At 46.3% G+C, this 24,686-nt stretch overlaps 1 protein-coding gene across 1 annotated transcript in view; it reads left to right on the top strand.

The window, feature by feature from the left end:
- The window catches only part of cwf19l2 (CWF19 like cell cycle control factor 2), a 42,812-nt gene that overhangs the window by 5,850 nt on the left and 12,276 nt on the right, over positions 1 to 24,686 (top strand). Inside the window, exons 3-13 of the mRNA XM_080543648.1 lie at positions 1,472 to 1,597; positions 2,126 to 2,245; positions 5,666 to 5,785; positions 6,313 to 6,406; positions 8,410 to 8,522; positions 9,017 to 9,071; positions 9,573 to 9,854; positions 11,034 to 11,253; positions 16,968 to 17,079; positions 17,377 to 17,466; positions 19,977 to 20,105. Of these exons, the coding sequence (XP_080399774.1) occupies positions 1,472 to 1,597; positions 2,126 to 2,245; positions 5,666 to 5,785; positions 6,313 to 6,406; positions 8,410 to 8,522; positions 9,017 to 9,071; positions 9,573 to 9,854; positions 11,034 to 11,253; positions 16,968 to 17,079; positions 17,377 to 17,466; positions 19,977 to 20,105 (1,461 nt within the window). The remainder of the gene's footprint in view (positions 1 to 1,471; positions 1,598 to 2,125; positions 2,246 to 5,665; positions 5,786 to 6,312; positions 6,407 to 8,409; positions 8,523 to 9,016; positions 9,072 to 9,572; positions 9,855 to 11,033; positions 11,254 to 16,967; positions 17,080 to 17,376; positions 17,467 to 19,976; positions 20,106 to 24,686) is intronic.

Genomic DNA, 24,686 nt, shown 5'->3' with positions numbered 1-24,686 from the left:
CATTGCTGGGGCCCCGTCAGTAGTAATCGCCACTAGTTTATGAATGGGTATGTCATTTTCACCGACATATTTTTTTTACTCATTGTAAATATCCACACCCCTCGTTTTCTCCTTTAAGTGCAAAAGAGTGAAGAAATCCACCTTTGTTGTAGAATCCCGGAAAACCATTTTGACAAATGTTTTTTTTGCGAGTCACGTAGCAGTACTATTCTCTTATCTGATTGGTCACTTTCATGCAGCATTTGCGACACAACAGTTTGCTAGAGAGAGAGAGAGAGTGTCGGGTTCTGGTTCTGGGCTTAAATGCTATATTCTGTTCAGCTTGTTTGTAAAGCAAGCCATGCTAACCCGTCGCTAGTTCAAACAGACCGTAGTAGACTTTAAACAACAAAGAGACACGGAGTTCATCATGATCGTTATTTTCTTGCAAGGAGAATGAATGCGAAGTCTCCCCTTAGAGACTCCGAATTCAGACTGCCTTATCTTGCAAAAGCAGGTCATTTTATTCTTAACAGAAAGGCACACATGTCATTATTCTCATACAGAATGCAAAGGAGGAGACAGTTTGTGATCCTATCAGAGTCCTAGAAAAGTGGGGTGTTGTTCAGAACGAATCATTAACAGATGTGGCCGTGGGCGACTCAAAACCTGTTTTCGAAAAGTGTCATGGAAATCTGATAAGCAGGGGAGGAAAAGTTCACAAACAGTGTCACAAGGGTCACACAATCATTAACAGATGCCCAGAGACAGGCTGTGCAAAATTTTACACAGTGATAATCCTGTTTTAACCTTCACAGAATTATATAGAGTATTTAACATTATGAAAACATCGTCTTTAACTCTAACAGGGAGAGAGAGAGAGAGGCGCGTGCAAAACATAGGCTCTTTGTGTATTTATATATTAAAAAAAAAAAAAAAGTTTTTTTGTTTTTTTTTTTTCATTTTTTTATCAATCAAAGATCTACAGGGAAAGTCTCAAAGATCTACCTGGTGACCACTACTCTAGAGGGTCTTGTTGCTGTAGTATATGGACCACAAATGGGCCACAACCCTCCACTCGAGAAACTGGAATGCCATGAGGGGTCATTTGACCCCTGTGAGAGAAAGAAAATGTTTATATCTTTGCACTCGATCAAATTTCAGGACCCTCTTTTCATGACTTTTCCTAGATATGTGCATTCTACCACCACCCAGTATCCTTACATTTTCAAAATCACATCAGGATAAGCTAGTATAAAGCTATTTGGCTGTTTTTCTGTGTAGGAGGCAGGCTAATTTACAAGCGGCCAACTAGTGGTCATTGTGTGTAAATAGCAGCTTGAGCATTGTAAAGACGGCTCTTATAGTAGGTAAAAAAGGCACGGCTGTTCTAGTGTTAATTTTGTTACTATGGTCATTAGTGGAGACTAGAGAGAGCGTCCTACTAGAGAGAACGTCCCAACAAGTTCACTTGTCTCTCCGTCCATCACAGGAAGTCTCGGGCAAGAGCAAGAAAAAAAAAGAGAAGAAGTCCAAAAAGAGCAAGAAGGAGAAAAAGAAGGGGAAGAAGGAGAAGAGGAGCGCTCAGGGAGGAGATGCGTCCAGCGACAGCTCCGAGGTGAGCGGCAGGAAGACATGGGAGTCTCTTCACTACTAGAGGAATGGATCCTTCCTTTTCACGACGATAGGAATGGATCCTTCCTGCCTCACTTTGATTTAAGTGATCTCTCTCTCTCTCTCTATCTCTATCTCTTATTCAGTCCCTCCCTCTATCTATCTATCTCTATCTCTATCTCTATCTCTATCTCTATCTCTATCTCTATCTCTATCTCTATCTCTATCTCTATCTCTATCTCTATCTCTATCTCTATCTCTATCTCTCTCTCTCTCTCTCTCTCTCTCTCTCTCTACATCTCACTACCTCTACCCCACTCTACCTGGGTAGTGGTGGTCTAGTGGATAGTGAGTTGGAGTGGTGATTGGAAGGTTGTGAGTTCCAATCCAGCCTGAAACACCACCGCTAGTGTGCCCTTGAGTAAGGCACTTCCAGGGGGAATGTCCTTGTAATCTGTAATTGTAAATCGTTTTGGATTAGAAGCGTCTGCTAAATGGCAAAATTCTCATTCTAAATTCCACCCTACCCCAGGTGTCAGGGGATGAATGGGTTGAAGCAGCCCAGCCCCGCACAGAGGCCACAGCTAAAGCCTGGAAGATTCCTGAGGTCAAGCCCACAGAGAACAGCCCTGCCCCAGCCGTGAACAGCCAGGTAACAGTACTGTCCCCTCACCCTCCACCCAGCCATCAGCCAGGTAACAGCACTGTCCCCTCACCCTGCACCCAGCCATCAGCCAGGTAACTACTGTCCCCTCACCCAGCCATCAGCCAGGTAACAGCACTGTCCCCTCACCCTGCACCCAGCCATCAGCCAGGTAACTGCTGTCCCCTCACCCAGCCATCAGCCAGGTAACAGCACTGTCCCCTCACCCTCCACCCAGCCATCAGCCAGGTAACTACTGTCCCTTCACCCTCCACCCAGCCATCAGCCAGGTAACAGTACTGTCCCCTCACCCTCCACCCAGCCATCAGCCAGGTAACTACTGTCCCCTCACCCTGCACCCAGCCATCAGCCAGGTAACTACTGTCCCCTCACCCTCCACCCAGCCATCAGCCAGGTAACTACTGTCCCCTCACCCTCCACCCAGCCATCAGCCAGGTAACTACTGTCCCCTCACCCTCCACCCAGCCATCAGCCAGGTAACAGTACTGTCCCCTCACCCTCCACCCAGCCATCAGCCAGGTAACAGTACTGTCCCCTCACCCTGCACCCAGCCATCAGCCAGGCAACTACTGTCCCCTCACCCTCCACCCAGCCATCAGCCAGGTAACTACTGTCCCCTCACCCTCCACCCAGCCATCAGCCAGGTAACTACTGTCCCCTCACCCTCCACCCAGCCATCAGCCAGGCAACTACTGTCCCCTCACCCTCCACCCAGCCATCAGCCAGGTAACAGCACTGTCCCCTCACCCTGCACCCAGCCATCAGCCAGGTAACTGCTGTCCCCTCACCCAGCCATCAGCCAGGTAACTACTGTCCCCTCACCCTCCACCCAGCCATCAGCCAGGTAACTACTGTCCCCTCACCCTCCACCCAGCCATCAGCCAGGTAACAGTACTGTCCCCTCACCCTGCACCCAGCCATCAGCCAGGTAACTACTGTCCCCTCACCCTCCACCCAGCCATCAGCCAGGTAACTACTGTCCCCTCACCCTCCACCCAGCCATCAGCCAGGTAACAGTACTGTCCCCTCACCCTCCACCCTGACCCAGCCATCAGCCAGGTAACAGTACTGTCCCCTCACCCTGCACCCAGCCATCAGCCAGGTAACTACTGTCCCCTCACCCTCCACCCAGCCATCAGCCAGGTAACTACTGTCCCCTCACCCTCCACCCAGCCATCAGCCAGGTAACAGTACTGTCCCCTCACCCTCCACCCAGCCATCAGCCAGGCAACTACTGTCCCCTCACCCTGCACCCAGCCATCAGCCAGGTAACTACTGTCCCCTCACCCTCCACCCAGCCATCAGCCAGGTAACTACTGTCCCCTCACCCTCCACCCAGCCATCAGCCAGGTAACAACACTGTCCCCTCACCCTGCACCCAGCCATCAGCCAGGTAACAGTACTGTCCCCTCACCCTCCACCCAGCCATCAGCCAGGTAACTACTGTCCCCTCACCCTCCACCCAGCCATCAGCCAGGTAACAACACTGTCCCCTCACCCTGCACCCAGCAATCAGCCAGGCAACTACTGTCCCCTCACCCTCCACCCAGCCATCAGCCAGGTAACAACACTGTCCCCTCACCCTCCACCCAGCCATCAGCCAGGTAACAACACTGTCCCCTCACCCTCCACCCAGCCATCAGCCAGGTAACAACACTGTCCCCTCACCCTCCACCCAGCCATCAGCCAGGTAACTACTGTCCCCTCACCCTCCACCCAGCCATCAGCCAGGTAACAGTACTGTCCCCTCACCCTCCACCCAGCCATCAGCCAGGTAACTACTGTCCCCTCACCCTCAACCCAGCCATCAGCCAGGTAACTACTGTCCCCTCACCCTGCACCCAGCCATCAGCCAGGTAACTACTGTCCCCTCACCCTCCACCCAGCCATCAGCCAGGTAACTACTGTCCCCTCACCCTCCACCCAGCCATCAGCCAGGCAACTACTGTCCCCTCACCCTCCACCCAGCCATCAGGACAGAGTGGTGCTGTCTTTCACCCTCCACCCAGATATCAGCCAGGTAACTACTGTCCCCTCACCCTCCACCCAGCCATCAGCCAGGTAACTACTGTCCCCTCACCCTCCACCCAGCCATCAGCCAGGTAACAGTACTGTCCCCTCACCCTGCACCCAGCCATCAGGACAGAGTGGTGCTGTCTTTCACCTGGTAGAGATGCTCTACAACCAAGTGGCCAAAAAGAATCCCTTAATGGAAAATAATCTGTCTCACATCCATAATTGTGTTTGCAACAATGAATTCAATTGATACAGCAAAGAAAGTGGCTGGAAATGTGTTTATATGGTTTTACTGCAAAACAGTAAGTTAGTTTAGTGTAAATCCAGCTCATGCAATGCAGTTTCTGCACCATCGCTCATGTGAAGAATAGTGGTAGCTGCATCATGTTATGGGTATGTTTGTTACCGGCAGAGAAATGTATTACATTTGCTGAGTTGGTAGTGACATCCTAATCCACACAGTGTTCAATTCATTCCTATGCAAACCAGAAGATCCTTTCAAAACAAAAGATATAAAACAAAAAAACTATGAACTATTATCCTTGCACTCAGATGGACTCCATTCAACTTGTTGAAGACATTTGAGTATTTGAGCAAAAATAAATGTTTTATGTATTAATGTAGATTGTAGAGTATTATAATATAATATACTATTTCTATATTGTTTCGTTTGGAGTTTTCTCTAGAGACAGGCTGCGTACAATTGCATTATGTGTGGTGGCCTGGGAAAACCCGTCGGATGTCGCTGGCGTTCGTTTGTGGCAAAGAGCAAAAATAGATGGAAATCGCGATTTTGGCGATTTTGATATTATGTGGTATTCTAGTACTTTGAACTCCATACTACATTATGGTGAATAAACATTTTAAGAAAACAAAAGAGAAAGTACTTATTTTTATGTTTTTGTGGTGGGTAGTTTGTCTGCATCACAAGCAGACAAACGAGACCTGCTGATCTGCATAGGCTCCTCCCCCGACCCGGAGGAGAAAGGAGTCGGGGGCAGCATGGGGGCAGCATTTCTCATCTTTCACTTTTTTTGACATGATACATTAAAATGCTCATAACTTTTTAAAATAAAGGGCTATCTCAGTCATTCAACCAGTTATGAATAGCTGAGAACTTCTAATTTATGGAAATATAAAAAAATGAAAATGTCAAAATGCCACCATGTGAAGGGTTTTCCCAGGCCACCACACATATGTGTTAGATCTTGGGCTTTTTTTGTTTGTTAACTGTTTGCTTTCTGTCTGTCCCTCTCCCCTCTGCCTGTCCATCAACTCTCCATCTGTCCTTCCAACCGTCTCACCATTTGTCCATCCTTACGTTCATCTGTCCACCCGTCTCTCCCTCTCTCTGTTTCTCCATTTCTCTCCATTCGTCTGTGCGTCCTGTAGAGAGATGAGTGGATGACCTTTGACTTTTTGAGCATGAAAACCACGTCCACGACAGAGAAGAGGGCGGAAAAAGAGAGGCTGAAAGAGGAGGAGAGAGACAAGGCACACGTCATCGAACAGGTGGGTGTGTCTCTGTGTCTCTGTGTGTCTGTGTGTCTGTGTGTCTGTGTGTCTGTGTGTCTGTGTGTCTGTGTGTGTGTGTGGGCAGGTGGGCAGGTGGGCGGGCGGATGAGAGTGTGTGTAACAGATGTGTGCTTTTATGGAAAGTAAAAAAACAACATATTTCTTCCTTTCTCTAGCACTGTGACTACCGATGTTCTTATCGAATATTTGACTTACCACGACTGTTGTATTTTTGATTTACTTACGTACGAATGCAGTTATTGTATCTCTTCAGATAAAAGCGTCTGTTAAATAACTGAAATGTCAAATGTACTGTAAATGAAAGGTGATGAAAGTACATTTCCTCACTTTACGTCTTGTATGGTTTGATTGTGTGGTGTGTGTGTGGTGTGTGTGTGTGTGTGTGTGTGTGGTGTGTGTGGTTTGTGTGTGGTGTGTGTGTGTGTGTGTGTGTGTGTGTGGTGTGTGGTGTGTGTGTGTGTGTGTGTGTGCGTGTGTGTGTGCGTGTGTGTGTCTGTCTTCAGGCTGGCCTTCATAAACTGGAGCTGAACCCTTTCTGGAAGGACGGGGGGAGCGGCCTGCCCTCAGAGGCGAAGGCTGGTACTGCAAGTAAAAGAGGTAGCTAACACAACTACTACTCAAGCCTAACTGAACTCCTTGGTGACTAAACAGTCAACCCTCTAAGAGAAACTCACTCTCCCCCACTACCTCCCTCTCTCACTACCACATCTCTCCCCCACTCCCTCCCTCTCTCACTACCCCATCTCTACCCCACTGCCTCCCTCTCTCACTACCCCATCTCTCCCCCACTCCCTCCCTCTCTCACTACCCCATCTCTCCCCCACTCCCTCCCTCTCTCACTACCCCATCTCTCCCCCACTCCCTCCCTCTCTCACTACCCCATCTCTCCCCCACAACCTCCCTCTCTCACTACCCCATCTCTCCCCCACTACCTCCCTCTCTCACTACCCCATCTCTCCCCCACTACCTCCCTCTCTCACTACCCCATCTCTCCCCCACTCCCTCCCTCTCTCACTACCCCATCTCTCCCCCACTACCTCCCTCTCTCACTACCCCATCTCTCCCCCACTACCTCCCTCTCTCACTACCCCATCTCTCCCCCACTACCTCCCTCTCTCACTACCCCATCTCTCCCCCACTCCCTCCCTCTCTCACTACCACATCTCTACCCCCCATAAGCCTTCTGAACCGATATTATACTTCCCCTAGTACACAAAACACTGTCTGCATCAGCCCTTTGAAATGCAGTGACCCGTTTAAACTTTTGATCTCTGACCCCCCCCCCCCCCACCCACCTGATTTATGTCCTAAGTAGTCTCTGCCCCTCTCTTCACACGGTGACCTCTTTACCCACAGGCCCTCTCAGAGCACAGCCAGAAGACAGGGAGGCTTATCACCTTACAGATAGATAGTTCAACACACGCATGCAGGCACGCCACACACACACACACACACACGCACACACACACAGACACACTTTAACCACAGCCAACCGCTAAACCCAACCTTGTAAATCTACCACTACATCACAGGAGGTGGAGGGATGATGTCGGGGGGGGGGGGGATTAAGGATGGACAGAATGAGAAGGGAAAAGGGAGTGGGGAAGGTGGGGGGGTGGGGGGAGTGAGGTAAGAGCAGAGGTGGAGGGTGAGGGAGAAGGAGAGGGAGGGAGGGATGGAGGGATGGAGGGAGGGAGGGAGGGACGGAATGTGAGAATGAAGGGAAAGTTGAGAGAGAGAGAGAGAGAGAGAGAGAGAGACCCAGAGAGACCGAGAGACCAGGCAGAAAGAGAGTCTGAGTCAGGGGTTTTGGGGAGGGATGCATCACTGAGGGAGACTGGACGACAGAGGGGGGGGGATGATGGAACAGAAACTAGTTCTGAGTGAGGGGCTTGGCTCTACTAAGGGGTGGGTGGGTGTCTGGCTTATCTCCACTCAGTAGACATGTTCTGCTCTCTCAGGCAAAAGTATGGTCAGGCCAGCAGGCAGGAGTTGCAGGCATGCATGCAGTGGGCTGCTGAAATGTTCTGATACTCTTTAATTTCCTGAGAATAGAAGGATGATGAGAAGGATAAAGGGAGGAACATATAATAATAATAATAATAATAATAATAATAATAATAATAATAATAATAATAATAATAATAACTTTTATTTGTATAGTGCTTTTCCTGCAGACCTTGCAGCTCAAAGTGCTCCGATCATTATATCATTATAATTTAATGATTTAGTCATTAAAAGGCAATATTAAAAAGATGGGTTTTTAGTCTTGACTTGAACATATGTGCTGAGGTTGCATCCCTAATGTAAACTGGCAGTGCATTCCACAATTTGGGTGCATAAAATGAGAATGCAGCCTCACCAAATCTCTTCTCATGTGGTACACAGAGAAACCCAGCGTCAGAAGACCTGAGAGCTCTATTGGGCTGATATGCTATCATATACAGTTGTCCCCTTTGGAAATTGGATGAGATGTTCCGTCTGTGTCCTGAGAACACTGATTTCTCACAGATAAACACTCTCTCCAAGTTTAACTGTCACTTTCTACTCCCTTGTCCTCCTATTCTCCTTCCTATGCCCCCCCTCCCCTTCCATTCTAGCTCTGGTGGATGATGGGGGGTTGGGTTGGCTGAGGAAGAGTTACCAGAGAATGAGAGAGCAGGCAGAGAGAGAACAGTGCAGCCTGGATTCTATAGTGGCACAGAGATATGGGGTGAGTACACACATATACATGTTTGTGAATGCCTGCAAGCTCTAACGTACGTACACACTGCTGTATCTTCCTGGTTCATTCCCTTCTTGCACTGTCAACACGGTCTAAAGTTGACAGGAGAAATGTCTCTCTGTGTTTCAGAACTTAGGCAGCTCACTCTGCTTATGCACTACTGGAAATCATATCACAAAGCTCACACATATCACAGCGTGTGTGTAGAAAAGATTGTATATGTCTAATAATTGTTTCTCGAAGCAAATTACCCGCCTGTGTAGAAGATGTTGTATATTTCAAATTATTCAACATATATAGGGAGACTTGTGGATGCGAGATTCACAACAGCAAGGCAAAGAAATCACACCAGCTTGGCATCACAAGAACAATCATTTTTGTTGTGAATGTGTCTACTATTGAATAATGAAAACAGCAAATTCACTGCATGACAGAGTCAAAGTCCATTTTAACTGAGAGATGTATTTGTGTGTCTTCTACAGTCCATGGAGCAGTTTCAAAAGAGACTGGATGAGGCAGAGAGGGCTGTGTCTGGACGTAACAGAGGAGAGGGGCAGGGGGTTTGTAGAGAGCGATGGAGAAGAAGAGAAGAAGGAACAGATAGAGAGAGGTGGGGGAGACCCGAAAAGGAGAGGGACTCATCACCCGGAGATAGAGAGAGGCAGAGGAATAGCAGGAGAGAGACAGAGTGGGTTAGACAAAGGGAAAGACCTCAAGACACGGAGCAGGAGAGAGAGAGAGGTGGAGAGGGAGAGAGGGATGGAGATAGAGATAGAGACAGGTACAGGAATAGGGAAATACCTCAAGACATGGAGCAGGAGAGAGAGAGAGGTGGAGAGGGAGAGAGGGATGGAGATAGAGACAGGTACAGGAATAGGGAAATACCTCAAGACATGGAGCAGGAGAGAGAGAGAGGTGGAGAGGGAGAGAGGGATGGAGATAGAGACAGGTACAGGAATAGGGAAAGACCTCAAGACATGGAGCAGGAGAGAGAGAGAGGTGGAGAGGGAGAGAGGGATGGAGATAGAGATAGAGACAGGTACAGGAATAGGGAAAGACCTCAGTGGAGGGATCAAGACAGACAGAGGGATAGAGACAGAGAGACGAAGAGAGAAGGAGGTCGAAATAGAGAGAGCGACAGAGAAAGAGACAAGGAGCGGGATGGTAGACCCCGATCAGACAGGCCACAACACCAGGAGTATCATGCCCACAGTGATAGGTCCTCTCCTGGCTTAGGTCGTGACCGGCCTCCCCTCTCCATGGGAACTCTGAAAGGACGCTTCCTCAAGCCTTCAGAGGAGGTCGAGGGTGATGATGGAGGTGGGTATTAATACTTAGATATGGTAACTTGTATAAGTACGTGATGCTGGACATGTTTTGCGCATGCGCTGACAGTTGTGACAAAAACTTGTGCGTCATCTCTGAGACTTGGTATATGGTAAATGGACTGCACTTATATAGCGCCTTTATCCAAAGCGCTTTACAACGGCCACTCATTCACCCATTCACACACCAGTGGCGGCAAGCTACCATGCAAGGCGCCGGCCCACTCACTGGGAGCAATTAGGGGTTCAGTGTCTTGCTCAAGGACACTTCGACATGTGGCCAGCCCGGGCTCGAACCGCCGATCTGCCAACCTTGCGATCATTAGACGGCGGCTCCACAGCCGCCCCTGAAACTTGCAACAAGGAGTCATGGCGGGAGCGGAGGGCTAGTTACCCAACCCACTTGTCTCTCGAAGAGCGACACCCAACCCTAACTACGAAGAACACAAAGAGAAAACAGCCAACCCGTGTGCCCTCTGAGAGGCGGAATGGAAGATGGGCCTAACAGGACAGATCACACGGTAACGACTGGAATGGAAACTGACAACGAGAAGAAGACCCTGCGGAAATGCGGACATGGATGGGAGAATGTGACCACATTCAGCTGCGAATCCACCAGGGGAAAACAAGGAGTGGGGAGAAAGGCCAACAGCAACCTTGCACTGCAGCGCCAGGTCAGACAAGAGGGTGGAAACCCACAGTGCTGCCGGACCCAACGTTGTTGAAGGCAGGGAAGTTGTGGACAAAGAAGTTGGAGAGCGAGCCCCTGCGTGAGCACCGAGAAGTTCCACACAAGTCCCCTCAGAACTGAGCCATGTCAAAAAGCAGAGAGCAAGGAACCAGCCAGGAGGAGCAAGATCAAATGGCCGAAGGCGAACGAGGCAGAGGCATGGTGGAAATTGGATGCAGACCTGACCACGATACTGGAGGGGTCGTTGCGAGGAGCAGTGGAATCCAGGCTTAACCTGTTTGGGGACATCCTATACCAGGAGTGCAAAGACAGGTTCGACGAAGTCACCACCAAACACAGAACCCCTAGTTGACGCTGAACCTGTGTAGGCCTACTTTTTTTTCCACACAGAAAATTTATCAGGAATTGCTAAACAATCTAACCAATAAGCAGAATCGAGAATGGAATCGGTACCAATAACATCTTATCAATTCCCATCCCTAGTCACCAGACGGGCCGGAGTGTCCGCCCCCGCGCCAGCCCGACCCTCCACGGCCTTCCTGAGACCCAGCTCTGACGACGAGCAGCCTGACGGGAGGACCGGCGTTCCAGCCTGGAGGAAGAGCGGCTCCGCTGGGGAAGCTGCTGTGGTCAGACCAGAGCAGGAGAGGAAGAGGGATGCTGGGAAAAACACTCCAGCCCCAGACGAGGAGACGTCATCCAGGTCAGAGGTCAAGCCACACATCGAAATACTTTTCTACATATATGAAACCATAGAAACAGCAGACCTATTTGCATACCTCTATGAAGTTATCACGTATATGATATTGTCGATAGATTTATGATATCAGTTTCCACACAAAGGTTTGCCAGAGACTTTTGGCTGTATTTTGTTAATAGCAAAGCATATCTAATTGATAATCTCCAATGCAAGACTCCAATTTTATTGTCACTATGTGCAAAGAACTGTTGAGTTTGTGCTAATCTAGTGCAAGGTCAAATAGAATGAATCAAATGAGGTTGTAATAATACTGTACGCTTATAAAATGATTGAGAGAGAGAGAGATCGATCACAGGTAATTCAGAACAATTCCACTATGATGAGAACCTCACAAAAAGACAAAAGGAAAAAAAGAACAAGCTATTCCCTGACCTCTGCTTTTTATATATCGTTTTACAACCACAGTATTTAAATTAGGAGCTGTTGTCAAGGAGACCCGACCACCACTTATCTTTTTAAAATCTAAACTGATGACATCACAGCTCTGACACCTCAAGACATTCCACAGAGCTCAGACGCATTTCTCCCCCTGGCCGATGGGCCCCCTTCAATATGATTGGTTAAAATGAGAGAAAAGAAGGGTTGCACTACATAGCAGGCATCCACCATGTTATCAGACCAGTGAAGAGTCTAAGCAGGAGAAGAGGAAGGGAAGTATTGGAGATGCAACGTAGACATGGATAGTGCTGGAACACTGGTTTTTAACGAATGATTATTTTGTTATCGATTCATCTATCGATTATTTTTCTCGATTGATCAATTAGTAGTACATTAGTCTAAACGATTAATTTACAAAAAAACTTGGCTTTTAATGCAATGATATTGATGTATACCTTTTCCAAATGCATTATAGTGTAGGAAGTTGTAATGTCATCATTCGATAGTCACATGCTTTATTCTATATTCCAATTGTACCTATTGATAATATGACTACTGATATGGGTGAGCAATTATCCATGTCTTCCTTCTTTTTATCAATTTGTTTTATTGTAGCTTTCACTGACTTACTTAACCCACAAGTCACCAGTTTATGTGTTTATTTGATGACAAAGCATCTATCATGACAGGAATTGTATCTATGCCCAACTAAATGCTGAAAGAATCAAACTGATAATCAGTTGGAGGTTAAAAAGCGCCCATTGCAGATGCATTGCATTACTTGTCGGTGCGTGTAGGATGACCTTGGATAAACTGTGCACATGGCTATCGTTTACTGTTTACTATACCGAGTATGAGACATAGCTGTGTTACATATAGCTAGATTTCAGAAATGGCGAGCATACATCATTGAATGGAGCACTTTCAATGTGTCAGAGCAATGTTGCCGTTTTTCAAAACTTAGCAATACCTGCCTATTTCCATAGCCTGCCAGCTAGCATCTTCACTTCACTCACAATGCTGCGCTTCCCTGGCTTTGCATGAAGTCCCTGCAAGGCTCCGGGAGACTTCCTTTTCAACTGTTCTTGTATATCAGCTTTACTGCTGTGGTATGCCATTTGAACTTGAACAAAGTACCATATTATTGGATTAATTCAGACTTGGTCTGAGCTTTTTGAGGAGAAGACGAGAGAGGTTGCAAGCAGTATGACCGAAAATCGAACACTTAAATCAAACACTTAAATCACTGTCACTTCCCATTTTCCACTTGTTTTTGTCCTTTAAAACAGGCCAACACCCACCAATACTTCTCACTGACAGAGTTCAGAGAGGAGTGTGTCTGTGAGCAGGACGGAAACGTATGGCCAGACCTCCTCTAAGAAACATTCTGAGAATCCCCAGAAGACTGAACCATTAGCTGAACCATTCGCCTCAACTAATCTATACTTCTATTTATGTCTAGAGTGATATATTTGTAAACTAACTGCTAACAGACGCAACCCACGCATACACCTCAGCCCTTGACCCTGTTATGTTGTGACATTTTAATCATTTATTTATGTCCACATAGAGACAAGTATACAGGGACACAAATACTGAAGGCACAGATGGGATGCATTCACAAACAGACATGGACAATGTCTTTCACATACAACAGGACAAGACTCACGGGTACAAGTAACACCGTCTCCGCCATATATGGCGGCTGCCAATAATCGCAGAGACAGAGCAATACTTGCTGAGCCTTTTTGCTTCTCCCTTGGACATTCCTAGTAGACGTAGTCCTCTGACAACTAATCTGTGCACATGTCCAAGGCTGCCAAATATAAAGACTAATAGCGTACACCTATAGCCTAGCTCTGAGATGGTATTTACAAGCTGCTGGTATTTCATGACCTTAGTCATGAAGGCTTCCTCTAGGCTTATATCAAAGGTGCACGCTACCTCTAATACAGACACCTCTCTGGACTCTTCATTAACAACATCTGGTGTGTTAGCAGACAACTGTGAAAAGTGACATTGGTCATTACAGAAATTGAACATAGATGCATTGACACAAGCATGTGTATACATTTTCACTGTGACTGGGAAGTGGAGTGATATGTTCTTTACTATAAGGCTCACAATTCTGTTATGACGTGCTATATACATTCCTTTGTAAACATAACAGCCATTCAAGATATGTGATAGTGTTTCTGTAACCTGTTCTGTGGTGTGGTGCAAGCAATGAGGAACCTGAGTGGAAGGAAACCAAATAGAGAGGTTGAGTCTGGTAGGAAGGACTTGTAATCTGGCCTTGGTTGTGAATATGACAATGTCCTCATCGAGTGCAGTGTTTTTTAGAAAAGAGTGGGAAACAGAGTGATCAGCTGTGGGAAGACATGCCAGTTTTCCCTGGAGTTTCAGACCAGTCCAGTGTTGTTGTTGTTGATGTTGATGAAGGTCCATGAGAGTCCGTCTGGCCCCTCTAGATGTTAGCTGGTGGCTCTGTCCAGCAAAGGAGGCTGTTGCCCTGACCTGTGTGAGAGGGTCAGATATACAGTTCTCTGAGACCCGAACAGTCTCAGAGTCAGACCGCACCCACTCCAGGGACACCCCGGCTCGGACACAGAGGTCATTCAGGTCTGGCCAATCAGACCAAACTCCAAAACCAGCGGAATGAGTGTCCAATTTTCCGCTGGGTTTCCTCTTGAACCCAAGGAAGTGGGGCTCCGCCCCCCTGGCAACTGGGACCTTCCTTCTCCTCAGGTCCAGGAACATGGAGGAGCGGGCCAGCTCCCTGACGTCCTTGTCGTCGTTGTTAAGCATCCTGAGAAGATGGGAAATTCTCATGCTGGTGTAGATCCATTCTACATTGGGGACCCCTAGCCCTCCCTCCCACTGGGGATGAAAGATGATGTCACGGGTGCTGTGTGAATTGAGTCCAAGCCACCTGCGCACTACGCTCACAGTCTTGTTGTTCATTTCACACAGCACTTTCTGGGGGATGTGGACATTGGAGAAGAGGTGCTGAACTTTGGACAGGGCCACCTGCCTGATGGCTTCTAACTTCATAGTTAGTGGCAGAGGACAACTGTCTTATCAAGTCCAGCCTGGAAGTGAACTCAGTCAGGATGTTATTGACTTGCTCCTTCCACTCTCCTGCGATGTTAATTTTATGTCCAAGATATGGGTATGTCTCATGAAGAGAATTTACACGAATGGGCTGTGTTGCTAAAGAGAACACAGGGGGTGTGTCTGTTTTTGAGTGGTACCACCTGTTCCCCCCACTCCGCCTCTCATACAGGACAGCGCATTTGCTGGCTTTGACCTCCAGGCCAGACCATTCCAAAAAACGATCCGTCCTGCAGAGCATGTTCTTGATGACGCTCTCCTCCCTGGAGGCCAGGACAACATCATCTGCGTAGCCCTGCACTGGGTTGGGGGAGATGACACCCTCAGGGGCACACTGACACAGCCACTTAATCCACTGGTTGATGGCAATTATGAAATTAACCGCGCTCCATGGACAGCCAGTTTTAATGCCTGTCTGAAGTGGTGTTGGGCGAGTGAGCTGCTTCCCACAGATTACTTGGATGGTGGAGCTTCGGTACACATCTCTCACAATGTCAATGAATAGCTGGGGTAGCTGTATCTCTTCCAGTGATCTAATCATTATATTGTGAGCTAATGTCCCAAAAGCATCTCTAAAATCAAGAAAGACTGTAAAGAGTTTACATGACTGATGTTTAAAGTCATCTATCCCTGTCTTAAGGCAGAACACATGCTCATCCATACCCATCCTGCTGATGTAAGCCTTCTGTTTGGTGGACAAGATGTTAGCATCCACCAACCAGGGCAGGACTCGGGCCAGTATGCACTTCATGAACACCTTATAGATGGTAGGGAGAAGAGAGATGTCCCTCCATGTTGTTGGATCTTCAGGGATATTGCCTTTCTTTGGCGCACACACACACACACACGCACACACACACACACACACACACACACACACACACACGCACACACACACACACACACACACTGTAGATTTGATGCCATCACAATCATTTAGACCACACACTACCCTTGACCTTGACCCTGTCCCTGTCCCTGTCTGCTGGTGGTCGATCCGTTCCCATCCGGAGATTCAAACTCTGAAATGACCCCACTGACCATTCTCATGTCCTCTTGTCCTCTCCTCCTCCTCTTCCCATTTTTCTTTTTTTATTATATTTTATTTTCTGTTTTATACACAAGACAAACAAACTAACTAACAAACAAACAACAAGCTGCCAGGCAGACATGTCTAGTATGATTTGGTTCAAAGCAATTCCCAAAATGCAACATTGTCAGGTATTACAAGAATACAACTAAAGAGTACAAGTAAAATAAAATAGTTAAAAAAAGAAAAAAAAAGAGTACGGGCTTGCATCACTACAGGATATAATCAACAATTCTTTACATTTTTCAACAATCAATAATTGGACACCATTATGTTCAAATATCTATTGGGACCTTTAGAGTTGTAGAAGCGTATTCTCTCCATTTACATCTCCTCTTCCCATTTTAAACAGCGATCGTTCCCCTTTGTTCATCAGAGAGTCTGCAGTGGTTGTTTGGTTCCAAAGCTGCAGTCATCAGATCACACATCATGAAACACACAAGTCATCAGTTCACACACATTCTTTTCGACGTCTATAATCCCTCTCTTCCCTTCTATTACTTGTGCAATGCTCCATACCTTTCTGTCATTTACCTTTCTGTCATTACCGAAGGCATTAGGAAAGTCATTAACTTAAACCTGAGCCAGAAAACCCTCCAGCATGAAATGAACCTGATGTTTCAGAGGAAAAGGAAATTACGGCAACGAGTGGTGTAATAGCCTAGAGGGAAATAAGAGAGACAGAGAGCAACAATATTACTACTCTATCTGAGAAAGAGGGGAACAAGAGTGGAAATAACTTGTTAGGAGTTGTTGATTTGTGAGCAGGCAACCCTTGGGACAGCTACCTGATGGATGTGTCTCTCTTCTCATGGTCCTGGGGCCTAAATATAGCCGAGTGGAACATATTGGACCTCATGTGCTCTCTCTCTCTCTCTCTCTCTCTCTCTCTCTCTCTCTCTCTCTCTCTCTCTCTCTCTCTCTCTCTCTCTCTCTCTCTCTCTCTCTCTCTCTCTCTCTCTCTCTCTATCTCTCTCTATCTCTCTCTCTCTCCCTCTCTCTCTGTCTCTCTCTCTCTCTCTCTCTCTCCCTCTCTCTCTGTCTCTCTCTCTCTCCCTCCCTCTCTCTCTCTCAGGTCTGACAGCGAGGAAGAGGAGGAAGAGGAGGAAGAGGTGCCAATCCTCACTGACGAGGAGATGAACAAACTGGGAGCCAAGTTGGTGAAGGCGGAGATCATGGGCAACACGGTGAGGTCATAACAACGTCGTCATAACAACGTCACCCCCACCGTGTATCAAATATGATGACGGATCCATCTGGTTCTCCAAGCGTTAAGTCAGATCAGAATCTGAATCAGAATCGCTTTTATTACATCAATGTTAAGGGTACACAGGGTCAAATTCCTGGGTTCTGGTTCAATCGACATTGGCATTGCAGCAGAATACAAAAACAGTCCTAAAATAAGCAGGATATATGTGACGCGTGTTTTATTTATATATATATATATAAGTCGGGTTGAGTGTGCTTGTGTCTGACTGTCTCAGGGTCTGATGGAGAAACTGAAGACCCAGCTGGAAGCGGCTCGTAAAGCCAAGGAGAACCAGGCCGCACGGCAACCTGGGAAATCAGACATGGTGAGTGGAGGGAAGGTATGGATGGATGGATGGATGGACGGATGGATGGATGGATGGATGGATGTTTGAATGGAATGGAATGGTGTAGACAGGAAGTCAATTGAAAAAGAAGAGAATTCACACCGCAGGAAACGTAGGCGAGGTGCTGGCGACGGAGCAGAATACTAAAGGAAAAAGTAGAAGCCGCACACTCTCGTTCCAGATGCAAAAAGTGTAGATTTATTGACAACGATTTCGACCGTAGCCTTTGTCAAGTCTTCAAGACTTGGGGCGGCTGTGGCGCAGGAGATAGAGTCACCATCTAATGATCACAAGGTTGGCGGATCAGCGGTTCCAGCCCCGGCTGGCCACATGTCGAAGTGTCCTTGGGCAAGACACTGAACCCCAAAATTGCTCCCAGTGAGCGGGCCAGCGCCTTGCATGGCAGCTTGCCGCCATTGGTGTGTGAATGTGTGTGTGAATGGGTGAATGAGAGGCCGTTGTAAAGCGCTTTGGAGCAGCTTTAGAGCAGCAAAAAAGGCGCTATATAAGTGCAGTCCATTTACCATTTACCATTTTACAAAGGCTACGGCCGAAACCGTTGTCAATAAATCTACACTTTTTGCATCTGGAACGAGAGTGTGCGGCTTCTACTTTCTCCTTTAGTAGACAGGAAGTCAGTCTAGCCAAGATGCTCGACACCATCATCTTTCAAAATTGTTTGACCTTGTATCCATTATTATTCAGGTGAGTACCAGTAAAAAAAATTACTTTTCAAGGATCCCAGGTCAATCTGAAAGTCTGTAACATTGTGCCCTCCTGAAAAAGAGTTTCAGGAAAAAACTCAAGTTGTCGCCCCTGTCTCACACTTTCTCTCTCTCTCTCTCTCTGACAACCTGTTGTCTGGCTTGAAGAGGATTTCTCTCCTGCTAACAGTCACGTCGACATGAACACAGTTACACTGATTTATGCTGTATCAGAGCGTCTCTCCCACACACACACACACACACACACACACACACACACACACACACACCACACACCACACACCACACACCACACACCACACACCACACACACACACACACACACACACACACACACACACACACACCATGTATGTACAGATTTATGTCTCTTACCCTAGCAGGAGTTTATCCAAACATAGAACCCATATCTCTGTTTTATTACACTGCTGGCTCAGATGAACCGGGTTCTTGCAGCATCCATCTTTCACAAGCTATGAAGAATCTCACAGACAACAACAGAGCTGAGCTCTCATAGAATAACCAATGCCTTTTTACTGCATGTTTTTGTGTGGGTTGTGTCATATGGTATCATTAAAAGCTATTTGTCAGTGATGTTGTCAGTGTTTTCAAATAATACATCTCTTGCTAATGACTTCTTAATACTGTGATGAGAACAGAGCAACAGTATTACCACAGCAATAAGCACCGATCACACCATTGTTTATTTTTGTTGTCTTAAAAAAAATACTTGACAAATAGCCTCATCATATTACAAGTTGTGTGTGTGTGTGTGTGTGCACGTGCACGCCCTACAATAACATTGTGTTCTTTATTAACAGTGTAATATATATTTTTTGCTTCCACAACGTCCTCTGTGATGGAGGGTGTGTGCGTGTGTGTGAGACCTATAGTGTGATTTATGCAGGGGGCTTCAGAAGAGAAAGAAGCACTTTCAAAAGAGTTTTAAAAGCACTTTCAATGGTGACTTGTGATCTGGATCCTCGTTGTCTATATCAATCACTTCTATCTTTATTTTGTTGAGAGAGAGAGAGAGTGTGTGTGTGTGTGTGTGTGTGTGTGTGTCTGCATAATAATAATAATAATAATACATTAGACTTATATAGCGCTTTTCTAGACACTCAAATACGCTTTACAAACTGAAAAGATTGAGTAGTAATAATAAAAAGAAACAAAAGGTCAATAGAAGAAAGTATCGGGGCCTAATTAAGGTAGTGAGGGGTAGGGATGCTCCGATCTGGATTTTTGGGGCCGATACCGATCACCGATTTTTTTCCTCAAGATCAACCGATACCGATACCGATACCGATTTTTTTAAAAATACATAACTGTAGGCCTACTGACTGGATAGCCTACATATTTTTTGCTTTTTAGACAAAAGTTTTGATCCATTAGGCACCAAGCAAACACAGACCCATTTTTATGGCATAGTAAAGGTCTGGCCTATCACCCAGTTAGGGCCTGAAGCCCAAGTCAGTCGATATGGCTGTATAAAAGACATCATAAACGTGGCCTTCATGTTTTACATACTGTTACGTCCTCCTATGTTTTCTGTTCAGTTATCTGTCTTCCCCAAGAAAAAAAAAAAAAAAAAAAAAGATCGGTTTTTGCGATCGGCCATTTTTGCCGATCACCGATCGAGTCATTTGGAGTGAAATCGGCCGATTTAAATCGGTGGCCGATAAATCGGAGCATCCCTAGTGAGGGGTATTGTAACTATGGTTGTTTTACATGTAGTCGTCATGTCCTTTCCGTGTGCTTCAGATCCCAGGTCAGCCTGAGGAGGACCAGGACGTGATCCTCACCAGAGTGGACCATTCAGGACGCGCCTGGCCCGTCTACAGCACCTCAGAACCCCAGGAGCCCCGAGGAGGGCGCAGGAAGAAGAAGGCGGTGAGGAGAGAGTGTGTGTGTGTGTGTGTGTGTGTGTGTGTCTGTGTGTCTCTGTGTGTGTGTGTGTGTGTGTGTGTGTGTGTCTGCCTCTGTTATCAGTCTGTGAGAGATGAGGCCATGTCTGGAATTGTCCAGATGTGAATTGTCACTATGCGCAATTGGAGGCGGGTAACCTAACTTGCAGCATGAGATTGGTCGCCTGTAGTTTTTTCTTTCTCGGCACCGATGTTGCAAATAATTCCTAGGCAGATAAAAGTTGTTCATGTAGGCCTATGGCTTTCCCTTCACCAGAGGATAGGTTTGGAATATCAGAGCTGAATCAATGTCAAACATGTTGCATTCTAAAAAAAGTTTACGTAGACTAATTAGCAAATTATGATGAGCGTATGGCCCTTGTTGCAGCTCGCACCCGGCGCGACCAGCAATTTATTTTTACTGGCACATCGAAATCAGATGGTCACAAAATGCAACCAACGGGTCTCACCTGGAGCCCTGCCCACGCCAGTGTTGTATGAAGAGATCTCTCTGACTCTCTGTCTTACCCTTTATCTCTCTCTCTCCCTCTCTGTCTTACCCTTTATCTGTCTCTCCCTCTCTGTCTTACCCTCTGTCTCTCCCTCTCTCTCTGACTCTCTGTCTTACCCTCTATCTGTCTCTCCCTCTCTGTCTTACCCTCTATCTGTCTCTCCCTCTCTGTCTTATCCTCTGTCTATCTATCTCTCTCTCTCTCCCTCTCTGTCTTACCCTTTATCTCTCTCTCTCTGACTCTCTGTCTTACCCTCTATCTGTCTCTGACTCTCTGTCTTATCCTCTATCTCTCTCTCTGACTCTCTGTCTTATCCTCTATCGCTCTCTCTGACTCTCTGTCTTACCCTCTATCTGTCTCTGACTCTCTGTCTTACCCTCTATCTGTCTCTCTGACTCTCTGTCTTACCCTCTATCTGTCTCTTTGACTCTGTCTTACCCTTTATCTCTCTCTCTCTCTGACTCTCTGTCTTACCCTATATCTGTCTCCCTCTCTGTCTTACCCTTTATCTGTCTCTGACTCTCTGTCTTACCCTTTATCTGTCTCTCCCTCTCTTTCTTATCCTCTATCTCTCTCTCCCTCTCTTTCTTATCCTTTATCTCTCTCTCCCTCTCTTTCTTATCCTCTATCTCTCTCTCCCTCTCTTTCTTATCCTTTATCTCTCTCTCCCTCTCTTTCTTATCCTTTATCTCTCTCCCTCTCTTTCTTATCCTCTATCTCTCTCTCCCTCTCTTTCTTATCCTCTATCTGTCTCTCCCTCTCTTTCTTATCCTCTATCTATCTCTCTCTCTCCCTCTCTGTCTTATCCTCTATCTATCTCTCCCTCTCTTTCTTATGCTCTATCTCTCTCTCCCTCTCTTTCTTATCCTTTATCTCTCTCTCCCTCTCTTTCTTATCCTCTATCTCTCTCTCCCTCTCTTTCTTATCCTCTATCTCTCTCTCCCTCTCTGTCTTATCCTCTATCTATCTCTCTCCCTCTCTTTCTTATCCTTTATCTCTCTCTCCCTCTCTTTCTTATCCTCTATCTCTCTCTCTCCCTCTCTTTCTTATCCTCTATCTCTCTCTCCCTCTCTTTCTTATCCTCTATCGCTCTCTCCCTCTCTTTCTTATCCTCTATCTCTCTCTCTCCCTCTCTTTCTTATCCTCTATCTCTCTCTCCCTCTCTTTCTTATCCTCTATCTCTCTCTCCCTCTCTTTCTTATCCTCTATCGCTCTCTCCCTCTCTTTCTTATCCTCTATCTCTCTCTCCCTCTCTTTCTTATCCTCTATCGCTCTCTCCCTCTCTTTCTTATCCTCTATCTCTCTCTCCCTCTCTTTCTTATCCTCTATCTCTCTCTCCCTCTCTTTCTTATCCTCTATCTCTCTCTCCCTCTCTTTCTTATCCTCTATCTCTCTCTCCCTCTCTTTCTTATCCTCTATCTCTCTCCCTCTCTTTCTTATCCTCTATCGCTCTCTCCCTCTCTTTCTTATCCTCTATCTCTCTCTCCCTCTCTTTCTTATCCTCTATCTCTCTCTCCCTCTCTTTCTTATCCTTTATCTCTCTCCCTCTCTTTCTTATCCTCTATCGCTCTCTCCCTCTCTTTCTTATCCTCTATCTGTCTCTCCCTCTCTTTCTTATCCTCTATCTCTCTCCCTCTCTTTCTTATCCTCTATCTCTCTCTCCCTCTCTTTCTTATCCTCTATCTCTCTCTCCCTCTCTTTCTTATCCTCTATCGCTCTCTCCCTCTCTTTCTTATCCTCTATCTCTCTCTCTCTCTCCCTCTCTTTCTTATCCTTTATCTCTCTCCCTCTCTTTCTTATCCTCTATCTCTCTCTCCCTCTCTTTCTTATCCTCTATCGCTCTCTCCCTCCCTTTCTTATTCTCTATCTCTCTCTCCCTCTCTTTCTTATCCTCTATCTCTCTCTCCCTCTCTTTCTTATCCTCTATCTCTCTCTCCCTCTCTTTCTTATCCTCTATCTCTCTCTCCCTCTCTTTCTTATCCTCTATCTCTCTCTCCCTCTCTTTCTTATCCTCTATCTCTCTCTCCCTCTCTTTCTTATCCTCTATCTCTCTCTCCCTCTCTTTCTTATTCTCTATCTCTCTCTCCCTCTCTTTCTTATCCTCTATCTCTCTCTCCCTCTCTTTCTTATCCTCTATCTCTCTCTCTCCCTCTCTTTCTTATCCTTTATCTCTCTCCCTCTCTTTCTTATCCTTTATCTCTCTCTCTCTCCCTCTCTTTCTTATCCACTATCTCTCTCTCCCTCTCTTTCTTATCCTTTATCTCTCTCCCTCTCTTTCTTATCCTCTATCTCTCTCTCTCTCCCTCTCTTTCTTATCCACTATCTCTCTCTCCCTCTCTTTCTTATCCTTTATCTCTCTCCCTCTCTTTCTTATCCTCTATCGCTCTCTCCCTCTCTTTCTTATCCTCTATCTGTCTCTCCCTCTCTTTCTTATCCTCTATCTCTCTCTCCCTCTCTTTCTTATCCTCTATCTCTCTCTCCCTCTCTTTCTTATCCTCTATCGCTCTCTCCCTCTCTTTCTTATCCTCTATCTCTCTCTCCCTCTCTTTCTTATCTTCTATCTCTCTCTCCCTCCCTGTCTTACCCTTTATCTCTCTCTCCCTCTCTTTCTTATCCTCTATCTCTCTCTCCCTCTCTTTCTTATCCTTTATCTCTCTCTCCCTCTCTGTCTTATCCTCTATCTCTCTCTCCCTCTCTTTCTTATCCTCTATCTCTCTCTCCCTCTCTGTCTTATCCTTTATCTCTCTCTCCCTCTCTTTCTTATCCTTTATCTCTCTCTCTCCCTCTCTTTCTTATCCTCTATCTCTCTCTCCCTCTCTTTCTTATCCTTTATCTCTCTCTCTCCCTCTCTTTCTTATCCTCTATCTCTCTCTCCCTCTCTTTCTTATCCTTTATCTCTCTCTCCCTCTCTTTCTTACCCTTTATCTCTCTCTCTCTTCCTCTCTGTCTTACCCTCTATCTGTCTCTCCCTCTCTTTCTTACCCTTTATCTATCGCTCTCTCCCTCTCTGTCTTACCCTTTATCTCTCTCTCCCTCTCTGTCTTATCCTCTCTCTCTCCCTCTCTGTCTTACCCTTTATCTGTCTCTCCCTCTCTTTCTTATCCTCTATCTCTCTCTCCCTCTCTTTCTTATCCTCTATCTATCTCTCCCTCTCTTTCTTATCTTCTATCTCTCTCTCCCTCTCTTTCTTATCCTTTATCTCTCTCCCTCTCTGTCTTATCCTCTACCGCTCTCTCCCTCTCTTTCTTATCCTCTATCTCTCTCTCCCTCTCTTTCTTATCCTCTCTCTCTCTCTCCCTCTCTTTCTTATCCTTTATCTCTCTCTCTCTCCCTCTCTTTCTTATCCTCTATCTCTCTCTCCCTCTCTGTCTTATATTTTATCACTCTCCCTCTCTTTCTTATCCTCTATCTCTCTCTCCCTCTCTGTCTTATCCTCTATCTCTCTCTCCCTCTCTTTCTTATCCTCTATCTCTCTCTCTCCCTCTCTTTCTTATCCTCTATCTGTCTCTCCCTCTCTTTCTTATCCTCTATCTCTCTCTCCCTCTCTTTCTTATCCTCTATCTCTCTCTCTCCCTCTCTTTCTTATCCTTTATCTCTCTCCCTCTCTTTCTTATCCTCTATCTCTCTCTCCCTCTCTGTCTTATCCTTTATCTCTCTCTCCCTCTCTTTCTTATCCTTTATCTCTCTCTCCCTCTCTTTCTTATCCTTTATCTCTCTCTCCCTCTCTTTCTTATCTTCTATCTCTCTCTCCCTCTCTTTCTTATCTTCTATCTCTCTCTCCCTCTCTTTCTTATCCTTTATCTCTCTCCCTCTCTGTCTTATCCTCTATCTCTCTCTCTCCCTCTGTCTTATCCTTTATCTCTCTCTCCCTCTCTGTCTTATCCTCTATCTCTCTCTCCCTCTCTTTCTTATCCTCTCTCTCTCTCTCCCTCTCTTTCTTATCCTTTATCTCTCTCTCTCCCTCTCTTTCTTATCCTTTATCTCTCTCTCCCTCTCTGTCTTATCCTTTATCTCTCTCCCTCTCTTTCTTATCCTCTATCGCTCTCTCCCTCTCT

The sequence above is a fragment of the Nansenia antarctica genome (assembly GCF_963989245.1).
Source record: "Nansenia antarctica genome assembly, chromosome: 12".
NCBI classification, from domain to species: Eukaryota; Metazoa; Chordata; class Actinopteri; order Argentiniformes; family Microstomatidae; genus Nansenia; species Nansenia antarctica.
This window is presented reverse-complemented; position numbering and strand designations above follow the sequence as displayed.